This window comes from Octopus bimaculoides, chromosome 5 (genome assembly GCF_046866305.1).
Source record: "Octopus bimaculoides isolate indiv1 chromosome 5, ASM4686630v1, whole genome shotgun sequence".
In the NCBI taxonomy this organism is placed as follows: Eukaryota; Metazoa; Mollusca; class Cephalopoda; order Octopoda; family Octopodidae; genus Octopus; species Octopus bimaculoides.
The window spans coordinates 98,583,529-98,597,507 of record NC_142932.1 but is presented as its reverse complement, the minus strand read 5'-3'; the positions used below and the strand labels follow the sequence as shown (position 1 = coordinate 98,597,507).

The window sequence follows — 13,979 nt, the reverse complement described above, 5'->3', positions numbered from 1 at the left end:
ACATTTGAAGGTCATGCTTCACCACCTCATCCCATGTCTTCCTGAGTCTAACTCTTCCACAGATTCCCTCCACTGTTAGGGCGTGACGCTTCTTCACACAGCTGTCCTCATCCACATCACATGACCATACCAGCCCAGTCATCTCTCTTGCACACCACATCTAATGCGTCTTATGTCCAACTTTTCTCTCAGGGCACTTACACTCTGTTGTGTATGCACACTAACATTGCACATCCAGAAGAGCATACTAGCTTGATTTCTTTCAAGCCTACACGTCCTCAGCAGTCACAGCCCATGTTTCATTGTCATGTAGCATGGCTGTTTACACACTAGACGTCATACAATCTATCTTTCACTCTGAGTGAGAGGCTCTTTGTTACCAGCAGAGGTAGGAGCTTTCTGAACTTTGCCCAGCCTGTTCTTATTCTAGCAGCTATGCTCTCAGAGCATCCATCCCTGCTACTGACTTGGTCACCTAGGTAATGGAATCTATCAACCATTTTTAGTTTTTTCCCCTGGCATGTGATGGAATCTGTTTTCTGTACATTTTCGGTGTTTATTGCACTTGTGCAGCTGCCACATACAAAAACTATCTTCCCAGTTAACCTTCCTTTGATATTGCTGCACCTTTTATGTGTCCATAGCTTACACTGGAGTTTCTACCTACGCCTTTTCTACAGACTGAGCAGGGCCATCTACCTGAAGGGATTTGTGATTTGTCTGCCTTCCTACTTACTAAGACTTTGGTTTTTGCTAGGTTAATTCTAAGGCCCTTGGATTCTAGACCTTGCTTCCACACCTGAAATTTCTCTAGTTCTGGTAGTAACTCTGTTATTAGAGCAAGGTCATCAACATAGAGAAGCTCCCAGAGGCAGCCTGTCTTGAATTTCTCTGTTATCTGGAAGACTATGATGAACAAGAGGGGGCTGAGAACTGATCCTTGATGAACCCCTACTTCTACCCAGAATTCTTTGTTATACTTGTTGCCAACCCTCACCTTACTGACAGCATCCCTGCACATGGCTTGTACAGCTCTCACCAACCACTCCTCTATTACCAGTTTCCACATTGACCACCAGACAAGGGATCGGGGGACCCTGTCAAAGGCTTTCTCCATGTCAACAAAAGCCAAGTACAGCAGTTTATCTTTGGCTAGGAATTTCTCCTGCAGCTGTCTTACAAGAAATATAGCATCAGTGGTACTTCTCTCTGACACAAACCCAAATTGCATCTCATCTAAACTAACTCTCACCCTAATTAGTTGGGCTATGATCCTCTCTTTGACTTTCATCACCTGATCCAGTGTATCTGTATATATTTATGCATGTATATGTGTACTGTGTGTGTATATGGATACACAGATGCATGCATGCACGAGCAAACATTTACGTACACACACACATGCTCATGTCTGTGTGTCTATATGTGCATACATTGCTATGTATGTTCTTATGCTTGCATATTTATGCATATACTTGTATATGTGGACAGTTATCCAATTGTTACTTAATATTCCTTACAACAAGCAACTAATATTCTGATAGACACTGTAAGTGGTTTGTATGTTGATGTTTCTGCACTGACATTCATTTTTATGCTTTAGTTTGGTTACTTTGGTGTTTCATTTTTGTTGGCATTTTTATGCTGCCACTGCTGTTGCGGTATAATTGGATGTTTACATGTTGCAGTGAGACCATTCTCAAAAATGAACACATTTTGGTAGCTGCAATGTGACATCGCTTATTTCTTTTGTTTAGCAAGCACATTCATTGTATAAATATATTTTTCTGAAGCATACAAGGGGCACATACCAAAAACATATATACTAGATGAACTTGCTGTAACCCGTTGGGTTACAACCACTCCAAGTTGAAAATGTCGATGTGCAGCGGAAAAGGAAAAAATACTATTTTGAACATCATGTAATAAAATTCTTAAATAATACAGTTCTACTACTTGTCATTTTGTATGCATCTATTAGTATTTAATGTTAGTGTAACCACTGTTCAGTTGCAAATAAAGAATCAATAGACTATTCAGTTTAATAATAAAATTGTTTATTCAACACTTTTGCTGCAAACAAAAGCCAAACCTGTACAATTACTGCTTAGTTCAATGCCAGAATTTGAAATTTCATTTTCTCATCAGTTTGTTATCTGTTAATGATATTATATATGGAATTGGTGTAGGTTTAGTCTTAACTAGACCTGGTCTCCATTTTTGAGCTCCAAGAAGCTTTACAGATTTATCATATCTCTGAAGTCTCACAGAAATTAAACACTAAAATTACATCTAATGTATATGACATATTTAGGTTCTCTTTTGTGAAGCTTCTTTTTTTTTTTCACAATATATTTCACTTTTGAAAACAGAGCAAGATTATAAAATTCCAGAGTCAGCAAGTTACACAATAAATTAAATGGACAAAGTTGGCAAGATGCTTTATTAGAATCTTTTCTCAAAATGATCAGAATTCAATTTTAAAGTTAAATTCTAAAAATGTATTTGAGGCAGAGAAAATCTATGGGTAAATTTTATTGTAGTTAAATATCAGTGAAAAATATATTGATATGCATCAAAATATATTTTTGAAATAATTATAATTAATATAATAAAAATAAATTCAAATGAATAGGGAAATCTGATGCACCAACAGAACAAAAATCAAGCAATCTAATCAGTGATTATTCCGTTTTTTAGATTGCCATCATAAATCTATATCCATCTATTTATTTGATTGAAAGTACAGATCATAAAATTAAGATAGAGGTAATTATAAATAATATAAGTAGGAATCTAAATTTACAATATCTTAAAAAGTTATCAAAATTTGTTTTTCATTAATTTAAATAATTATTTACACCTAAGCAATATCAGTAAATACAAGAATATCTCTAAGATAGAGATAAAAATTTTGATATTTCTGACAATGATTCAATATACACCACCACAATATCTGTATACAAATAGACTAAACACCAAATTATATTAAATATTCTATTGGTTGTATCATAGTTCAGTAGGTGTTACAGAGGAGGTAAACTTTTATAACATCAATCTATATCAAATTATTGTAAATATTTGTAGAGAGCTAACAACAAGAATAGTAACATAGAAGAAGAAGAAACAGAGCCTCGATATAAGATCAGTATTCAATTAATCATAGAAATAGATGGCTAGAAGGCTGTTTGTTGGTTTAGATCAGTTATTTGTTTTCTGTAGGAATACAGCTCAGATACAGAAGCAGCAAATTATTATTTTCCATTTAACATCCTTTGGAGCTTGTCATGCTATAGGTAGACAAGGTTTCATTTAACTTATTGGAATGGTTAGGATTATAAGATAATATCAAGTGTGGGAAAGGAAATGTCCTAGAGATTCCGATGTTCCAAATTAGGAGAGAAAAAATAATAATAGTAACTTAACAGTAATTACAAATCAAATGATTTCTAGCTTAATCCAAATATATCCAAAACTTTTCCCAAATGCACTTATATATGTACACATATTTATGTATATATCTGCACAAACAAAAATTAGTAAACTATGCAAGGAAACTTTTGATCCATTGTAAAAATAGGACTGATAAATGGAATATATTTAAACTGGACTGCTCTGAACTGCATAATCCTACAGAAAATTTAACCTCATCCTCCTCTGGTATTAGACCGTCTAGGAGGGCGATAAGTTGATCCACTACCGTGACCCATCAATGGACGGTAACCTGCAAATGTATAAAAATAAAAGAAGAAAATTCATTTAAAGTAAACTGAAACCACACAGAGAGCAAATATATTTTATTTTTCAATATTTTTCAGTACAACAAAATGAGTGCACATGACACTATTTATTCCAACTATTTGTGAAACACATTTCCATGAGAATAAATTGCAGGACTGGCCATGAGCTTATAATTTACTAGACAAGGCACATACACCAACTATGAAAATAGTTGCTTGAACTGTTATTAATAAAATATAAATATATATTAATACAAAAAGGCAAAAAAAGTTAGTCAAAAAGGAATAGTAGTGTCCATTACTTTTAAGTTAATCAGTATACTAGTGAAATAAATGTGGATGGAAAGGGAATTATAGAGGATTACACTTCTGGGAAAATAAGGGAGGCGGTGGATATATTAGTTGGAGGGGGTATGCAACTAGCTAATTCAGAGAAATGTAACACGTTGGTGAGTGAATCTTTGTATTCTTTTGGATGTGGTCTAGAATGTGGTCAAAGTGTCAGTTGTAGACAGGCAGGCTTTTGAGGCCAATGGATGTCTGTATCAGTTCTGTAGGATTCTGTTGGGGGTTGTAAGGGTAGCTGACTTCAAATGAGCTATGGATGATGGAAAGTTGCACAGTGTCTTCCCATATCTTTACAGTATTACTATTGCTGGACATACACGGGAGGGACAAAACCCAAATGTAAAGGAATTTCTGAAAGTCATTAACTAAAAGAACCATGAATTTTGAGGATTCAATTAATGTCCTTGGACACTGTGAGGGAATGGCATCATTAAGTCATATCCTGAGAGGTTTCTGCCACTACAAGGAATTCCACCTTCAGAAGATATGTGATCTGTAAGATAGGCACCTAGGATGTTTGCATATTATGCCAAGTGAACCTATGAGTTCTCTGATAAAATTCAACTGTTGATAAACACAAAGACATTTCCATTTTAAAAGAAGGCTCTGAGCACCTTTAACTTGCTGAAGAGGGAATAGGAGGAAGCCACTCTGCACTTAGTGGATGAAAACTTACTCTTTGAGTTATGTATCAAAACCTCCTAGCCAATATGGGTGGGGGTAATCTCATAAAATTATTTGATACTGGTAAATTTCCTCTTTACTTAAAGGGAAGAGTGTAATGTTCTATTATATAATATACATGCATGCAAATTTTCATATTTATAACTGGAAATAGACTGGGCAATGATATAAATAACACATACAATGATATGATATTCTAGACTATAGCTAAACAATAGAGTTAAATAAAGCTTGGAAAACAGCCGCCAATACTTTATGATTAATCAGAAGTCTTTCAAGACAAATATAAAATTACTTACCATCCAAATGGTTCTTGTTTTTTGGCTTAGGTTTTTCAGGGGATTTCTCTTGGGAATTCTATTGAAAAATAAAAGTATTATTGAGTGTAAAATTACTTTATATAATGTTTAGCAGCAAATAAGAACTGAAATTCAATTTATATACTGATAACAAATAAATTTTAACAACTATCTGTACGTAATTCTAAATATTTCCACTGTTAGAAACCTCAAGCATGCACTGACACAACGCATCATCTACAGTAATGTTATCAGTCATTCAATGACATTAACATTACATGTCATCTATCCCACACACATTGACAACCACACACTGACTTACAAAACTGCATTTACAGTACTGTGAACAACAGTACACTACTCATAATCTATAATAATGTCAACAACTACACAACAATAAGTTACATACTGTTTACAATTCTGTTAATAGCTACACACCAGCACACAATACATCACCTACAATGTCAACAACTGTACATTGACATACCGCATGTCACTTGTAAATTTTGCCAACAACTGCAAAATGACTCACTGCACATCATCTACAGTATCGTCAATAACCATAAAATGAGATGTTACATATTTTCTACACATATGTCAATATCCACACACTGATACACTGCATGTCATTTACAGGATTGTCAACGAGCAATGCTGAGTCAAGGTACATTATCTACTGTAATGCTAACAGACATAGAATAACATCCTCTCTAAACTAATATCAACAAGTTCACACTACTCAGCATTTGCAGTAAAGCCAACAGTTACAAACTGTAAATGATTAACATATTGTCAACAAGCACACAGTGACTCACAACATACCATTTAAAACATTGTGAACAGCACATTATACATCATTTACAATAATGTTAATAACTGCAAAACAATATTTTAAACATTGTTTACAGTATTGTTAATCACTACAGAACAGTACCCAATACATCATCAGCAAGTATGTCAGCAACTACATCTTAACACACCACATGTCATCTACTGTAATATCAAGAGTTAGTACATATCACTGACAGTTAAGTGGAAAATATAACACTGATATACTACACATCATGTACAATAATGTCAATAACTACACAATGATATATTACTCAGCATCTACAGTTTTATTTATAACATCATACTGACATACTACATTATCTATAATAATGATTTATACATCATCTACAGTATTATCACCAATTACACACCGACTCTCTAAACATCAACTACAGTATTGTCAAGATCACACAAACACACTACATGTCATCTACAGTAATATCAAAAACCATACACCGACACACTACATACCCTCTGCAGTGATATCAACAGTCAGAAATAACAGACTAATGACACACTGCATCATATATGGTATTGTCAACAACCACAAAACAACACAACACTAATGTTAACAATCACACAGAGCATATCATCTATAGCAATAACAGCAACCTCTGTGATAGACCGTATATTATCAACTCTATTGCCAGGAACAGCAAATCAACATTAAAAAACTGTGTCATTAACATTCACATGATAGGTTATCTGCTGATCATTAAATGTAAAAGAAACTATGCCATTAAGGTACTGTCAACAAACCATCATTGACATATTGCAGTTGATGTACACATTAATTACAATACATTTAGCAACAACTGCCCATATATTTATAGCCTGTGTAGCAACATTATCAGTAATCCATACATTTACAGCCTACACTATTTTAAAATATGCTCAAAATAACATTGTCTGACAAATTGCTTATAAGTAAAGTTGTCTACAACACACTACAAACCTTCCCATTGGACTATCCAAATATTATTAATTATTACTCATTAGAGTTGGCTTGGGTTAGAAGAGATATATTTAATCCCATTTCTTGATACGCACATCCGGTCCCCTCACAAAACCAACGTTGGTTGATATAAGTCATCAATAACATAAAAATGCTCATTAACAGTAATTCTAGTCACTGATATGAGTTTTGGTCAGAAATCTAGTCCGGAATAATTAGAAAGGGCCATATTCAATTTTTCTTCAATGACTTGCAAGGAGCCATTAATTTCCAATAAAGCACAAAGAAAAGCTGTGAGTATGGAATTACCTCTATATATGACCAAGGATCCAGTTTCCATGATAAAAAACCCCCAGTAAAACAAGAAAAATAAATTATTTCAGTGGTATTCAATTATACTTCATTGGAAGAGGCCAGTATATTGTAACTGGAGACATTGTCTGCTGTAATATCTTGTGACTGAATACAGCCTGATGCTGTGATGTATACATATTGTCACGGAAGTAGCATGTCAAGCTTTTCATGGAAGAGGAAAAGAAGTCATTGCTGAGAAACTGTAATCCAATATTGAGAGTCACTACCTAGAATAATACACAAAGATCTACTGCAGAAAAGAAATTGATGTCATCTTTTTTTCCTGCTCACTTGATGGACTAGTTTATAACACTTGGCAAACGATAACTAAAAACACAAATTTCATGTCAGTTTAGCAGTTGCAAGAAAATAGGGAGGGAGAAAAACATTGTAATTTATCTTATAAAATATGAATAAAAAGTAAATTACTGGTTCAGGAACAAAGTGGGGATTTTCTATATATTGTTTTCTTGGATATCATAAATGCCATTTGTAAGAAAATAGAGGTAGAGAAATAAATGGCATCTACTCAAAGAAAAATGCTTTTGCTTTTCATATGAACCAACCTATTTCTTCCCACAATTATAGTGACTAATTAGGAGTATGTTTTAAATTAAGGATTTCTCGAGTATACTCACGGTTTCAAATTAGGAAGATATGCACACATTAATCCCTCAATAAAAAAATGCCATTAGACATGATATGAAACAAAGACTTCAGCCTGAAATGGTCTGGAAACTGTTGGGTCATATAAGAACCATTCAAAGACATTATTTCCAAGCTGTGAAACTAGAGGGCAAAGCATAATACCAAACTCCAGCCCTCTTTCAAGTTTACTGGTGGTGGTGGTGGTGGTGGTGGTGGTGGGGAATTCAGACTCAGTTTCACAAGCATTTGTCAATTATCCATTCTTTCTGCTTCTCTGATTGGTCTAACCTAGTGAAAGTTATATGTCTTGGCAACAGGTTTCATAAAGCACTGACAACAGGATAAAATATAAATAAAAAAGCTCAGACAACCTTTAGAAATAATAGGCCAATATTCTTTTCAACCACATTAATATATCATTTGAAATAATGTTCGAACTATAAGCTAGCAGTTATTCATGATGGCAAATGAAATGTAGCTTCATGAGATTACCCTTTCAGTGATAGTTGCTTCAGACACAAGTTGCATGATTTTGAGACCCCTGATTAGATTCTTCCTTGATCATTTATCATTTGTTCATCTGCCATTTACACACACACACACACACAATATCAACAGGAGTGAAGACAGGAGCCACCATATTGTTTTCCTTTGAAATTCACATTGCTATCCACCTACAGCCTCCTTAACCTTTGAATCTTGAAAGTGTGTATGTGTATGTGTACAGACATACATATATGCTTACACACACACACACACACAAACACACATATGGACACACACACATGTACACACACACATGTACACTTATATATATGTATGTATGTATGTGTGTGTATAGATGTATGTGTATGTGTGTGTGCATGCGCATGTGTTTGTATGTGTGTGTAATGTGTATAATATGTGTGTGTGTGTGTGTGTGTGTGTGTGTGTGTGTGTGTGTGTGTGTGTGTGCTAAAGAGCAATAAAAGAAATTCGTTAATATATGTGGTAAAAAGTATTGTGATGAATTAGATAACAATTTCTAAGAAATCCTATCTGTGTGTCATGTCTACATATTAGTAATATGATGAATGACAAAGGAGTTACAGACAAATTTTCTATAAGTTCATCAACTTTGAGATATTTCTTATTCAGTTATTCTCTAACCCAAGCAGAGAAATAGTTGTGATGGAATAAAATGGGAAAAAAAGCCTTGATGAAGATAACAAAAAAATTATTATATTAAAAAGGATATGAATTGAAAAAGATATTTATTCAGAAAATAAATATCTATTGAATCAAAATGTTAAAAATCTGAAGTAAAATTTTAAACAACACAACACACACACATACACACATATATATGTATGTATACAGACACACACACACACTCAAATGCACACTTTTTTATTTCACTTTTTTATTTGGCATAAATTCTTTTACACTAAACACATCAGAACTACTGTATAACATTGTGGTGAATAGCTTTCTTGTCCTTTTGTGATAAAATTCAGGTCTCAAAAAAAAACAAAAAGGAAAATAAACCTAAATGCAATTACTTTCTATATAAATTAAGAAAGATTTTCAGATTTGATTAATGCAATACAATATATATATATATATATATATATATATATATATATATATATATACATACATCCACACACATATACAGATATCCACATATGCACAATATATGTAAAACTTTTAAAAAATTCAGTGAAGATAAGCAAAGTCTTTCGTTCTACTATAGGTTTAAGAACAAATACTTTGCAAGTTAAAAAACTAAGATGAACATAAAAAGTTATAACCCAGTGTAAGCTATGGACACATAAGACATGCAACAGCATCAAAGGAAGATTAACTGGTAAGATAGCTTTCGTGTGCAGCAGATGCACAGGGGCAATAAACACCACAGATCCCCAGAAAACAGACTCCATCACATGCCAGGGGGAAAAACTATAAGTTGTTGATAGCTTCCACTACCTAGGTGACCAAGTCTGTAGTGGGGGTGGATGCTCAGAGAGTGTTATCACTAGAATAAGAATAACCTGGGCAAAGTTCAGAAAGCTTCTACCCCTACTGGTGACAAAGGGCCTCTCACTCAGAGTGAAAGGTAGATTGTATGATGCATGTGTGCGAACTGCCATGCTTCATGGCAGTGAAACATGGGCTGTGACTGCTGAAGACATGTGTAGGTTTGAAAGAAATGAAACTAGCATGATATGCTGGATGTGTAATGACAGTGTGCACATGACAGAGTGTAAGTGCCCTGAGAGAAATGTTAGACATAAGAAGCATCGGATGTGGCATGCAAGAGAGACATTTGCATTGGTATGGTGATGTACTGTGGATGGATGAGGAGAACTGTGTGAAGAAGTGCCACTCCCAAACAGTGGAAGGAATCCGAGGTAGAGAGAGACCCAGGAAGACATGGGATGAGGTGGTCAAGCATGACCTTCGAATGTTGAGCCTCACAGAGGCAATGACAAAAGACCGAGACCTCTGGAGGTATGCTGCAACTGAGAAGACCCGGCAAATAAAGTGAGTTCACAGCTGTAACCTACACCAGTGTCACATAACTAGCCCACTCAAAAGTAACTTGGATTGTAGGGCGACATGCCATGCTTGAGGAGACCTATTGAGTCAAGTACATCAACATCAATATCAAAATTAAATAAAATGGAAATTATAGTTGTGACGCCCCATGCCAGTAGCACATAAAAAGCACCATCTGAACGTGGCCGATGCCAGTGCCGCTTTGACTGGCTTCCATGACGGTGGCACGTAAAAAGCACCATCCAATTGTGGTTGATGCCAGCTCCTCTGGCCCCTGTGCTGGTGGCACATAAAAAGCACCCACTATACTCTCGGAGTGGTTGGTGTTAGGAAGGGCATCCAGCTGTAGAAACACTGCCAGATCAGATTGGGGCCTGGTCAGCCTCCTGGCTTCCCAGACCCCAGTCGAACCGTCCAACCCATGCCAGCATGGAAAACAGACGTTAGATGATGATGATGATGACACATATAAATGTAAATGTTATAAAAGAAACATATTTACCACATTTACTCAAATAAAATGTTTGCTTGTTTTCACATCTGTTTTTACATGCAAGCACAGGTTATGTGAATATGTTATTGAGGCATTATTTTATAACCAGCAACCCTTCCTGTTGCTAACACTTACCTATTTTTCAAGTAAGTTTTCTGTTATTACACTTATTTTCAAAGGCATAAAGCCAGCAGAAATGATAACAATGTCACAACCAGTAATTGAGTAATTTTTGGAGAGGCTCAAATAAAAACAATCATACACACACACACAAGCACACATGATCTCTCTCTCTCTCTCTCTCTCTCTCTCTCTCTCTCATACACACACACACGTTTCTTTATACCTTCTTCACTGGGCTACTATTTTGTGTTTTCGCAAGTAAAGAATGTTGATAGTTACTTCCCTTAAATATTTTGAAGTGAGGGAGAAAAGGTACAATGAAACAACTGAGATAAGGCAGAATACTGCTAGGTAAGAAATCCTGTAGGAAAGTGTGCTCAGAAAATTCTTTCAGGAAATAAAAATCTCAACAGAAATACATTCACAACCATTTAAAATTGCTTCTGTTGTAGTTTAGTTCCTCAAACTAAAGACCAGTAAATGACGAAACTACATCCATATCAAAGAGATATGTCAATTGTATTTGTCACATCTAATGAATGATCTTTTAATTTCAGTATTTTGTACATCCCCTTAACTAATACTAACAACAGTAAGAGAAAGATCAGAGAGTTATTATTTCTGTTGGTAATTGTCATAGTGAAAGGCAGATTGCATGAGGCCTTCTCAATGAAGAGAGATACTACAAGGTAGTTAAATGTGAGTTGGGAATGCAGAGGATATGTATGCAAAGACTAGAAAGAAATGAAGCTTGTATGCTTTACTGGATGTGCAATGTCAGTGTGCATGTACAATAAAGTGTAAATATATTGAGAGAAATAACTGGGCATAAGAGACATCAAATGGAGAATGCAACAGAGAAGACAGTGCTGGTATAAACATGTGATAGATGAGGTTAGCTGTATAAAGAAATGCTGATTTTCCAAATGAGGATGGAACTTGTGGAAGATGAAGACCCAGGAAGATGTGGGACAAAGTAGTGAAGATTGACTGCAGGATGTTGATGTTGAAACTCAGGAAAGAAATGACAAAGGACTGAAATGATTTGTGATTTACTGTGCTTGAGAAAACCCATCTAGCAGAGCAAAAAAAAAAAAAAAGAAAAAAAAAAAGAAAAGAAAAAGAGAGGTCCTAGAAGTATATCACTTATGTCTATGCCTCCACACCCGCTTTCTCCCAGTGAAGCTTTCCTCACAATTCATCTTCCTATCATCTGCACCTCCATCATTCTTCTAACTATGGCACAATTTATACCCAGGTGTTGTAATAGCAGAACTGCACATGCTCAATTCTACTTTTTATGCTACCAGTTATCCCTCTTCTTGGGACTACTTCCCTTGTCACCAGTCCTGCACTCTCAACATTACCCCTTACCGCTATCCTTTCATATCTGCCATCCACAACCCCACCCTCTTGCTTTCCTTTTTACCTCACACTTGCACTTGCTCCCACCTGATCACATCCATGCTTTACTCACACTTAACAATTACACACACACACACACTAATACCACACAACCCCATCAGCCTATGTCACTATACTTCAGAATTTGTCTACACACATAAATGCACTCCTAGAACTCCTCCCCACATTTGCGCATCTCTAAACATGGATACCCCTCTTAACTTCACTCCCATATTCCCATCTAGCTCCTAAATGCTCTTTTCAATTTTTTTTCTCTTTTTCTCACCTAGTTTCCTCTTTCTTGTTCCCCATATACTTTTCTCTTATTTCAGATGAAGGCCTAAAATCCAAAATCTTAAGACTCTTTCTCTTCCTTTTAAGCATCAAGCTAATACTGTATTTGTTAAGCCTTGTCCCTGCTGCATTGTCTTTTATTGTTCATTGCATTTACAATATATTTTTAATGCAGAGCCTGAGAGGGCTCTTTAGTCCTGCTGGGGGCAAGACCACCTCTAAAGTGCTGCTGCTACAAAAGAATGCATGCACAACATTTGGCAGTGTGGTAGGTGTTAGGAAGAGCAACTGGCTATAGACACAGGAGCAAGATAAGGTCTTCCAGTCTATTGGATCCTGTCAAACTGTCCAACCCATGCCAGCATGGTGGTGGTGGTGGTGGTGCTGCTGCAGATGAGGATGATATATGACATGCATACACAGCATACAAAACATATCTGGAAAGATGTACCCACATTCATTTCTTGTCTGTTTTGGAGTAAGAAAGAGGGTTTGTACTTTGCTCACCCAAAGTTTTGGTTCTAGAACTAAATCTAAATCAAAACATTACCATTTTGCCTGAAGAAATCTTAAAACTTGCTGGTTTTGAACTTATGGTAGAAGATTTACAATAGGCAGTAATTTCTGCAGGATAGTCATTAGGCTAGAAAAGGAACCACATGTGTGCTCATTAAAACTATTCAATCAAGAAGATGTCATTCATAAAATGAAACACACTACTGCCATGTAAAAGAGCAAGAAGAATGAGAAACATTCAAATAAGAAACTGGAAAAAATTAACCCCAGGTAGTCTTCAGTAAATGGCACTGTAAAAATGTTACCATAGAGCTCACCTAAAATTCTGTCACAATTTTCAGGAGACACAATAATAATAAAAAGCCACAAGGGAAATAAATTTTACATAATTTTCATCAATGTAATTCATATACTGCACTGTAAATAGTTTCAGAAATAGAAATATTAATTATTTACTGAAAAGTAACTGGTTATGTGCTAATACCTTGAGATAGGCAAAAATCCACATTATTGAAATACTTGATGTGAGTGCTTAAGTCATTAAAGCTACTTGGGTGAATATAGAGGTCAGACATAACTAAATTTTGTAAAGTGTGAAAATGAGCTTTTTTTCAGAAATCACTTTATATGAATAACAAGTCAAAGATTTTACTCTTTATTGTTATATATATTTCTGCTTTGGCTATTTAGGTAAAATTCAATGATGTTCTTGTTAAATTATGTGTTTTATAATAACTTAAAGGAAAATG

The 13,979-nt window shown here is 35.2% G+C and overlaps 1 protein-coding gene across 1 annotated transcript in view; it reads right to left on the bottom strand.

The window, feature by feature from the left end:
• Positions 1-2,035: 2,035 nt before the first annotated feature.
• LOC106867874 (uncharacterized) overlaps positions 2,036-13,979 on the bottom strand; it is a 217,265-nt gene continuing 205,321 nt past the window's right edge. The window contains exons 5-6 of the mRNA XM_014912934.3: positions 5,072-5,129; positions 2,036-3,724 (exon numbers count right to left, since the gene is read on the bottom strand). Coding sequence (XP_014768420.1) covers positions 3,648-3,724; positions 5,072-5,129 — 135 coding nt within the window. The 3' untranslated portion in view covers positions 2,036-3,647. The remainder of the gene's footprint in view (positions 3,725-5,071; positions 5,130-13,979) is intronic.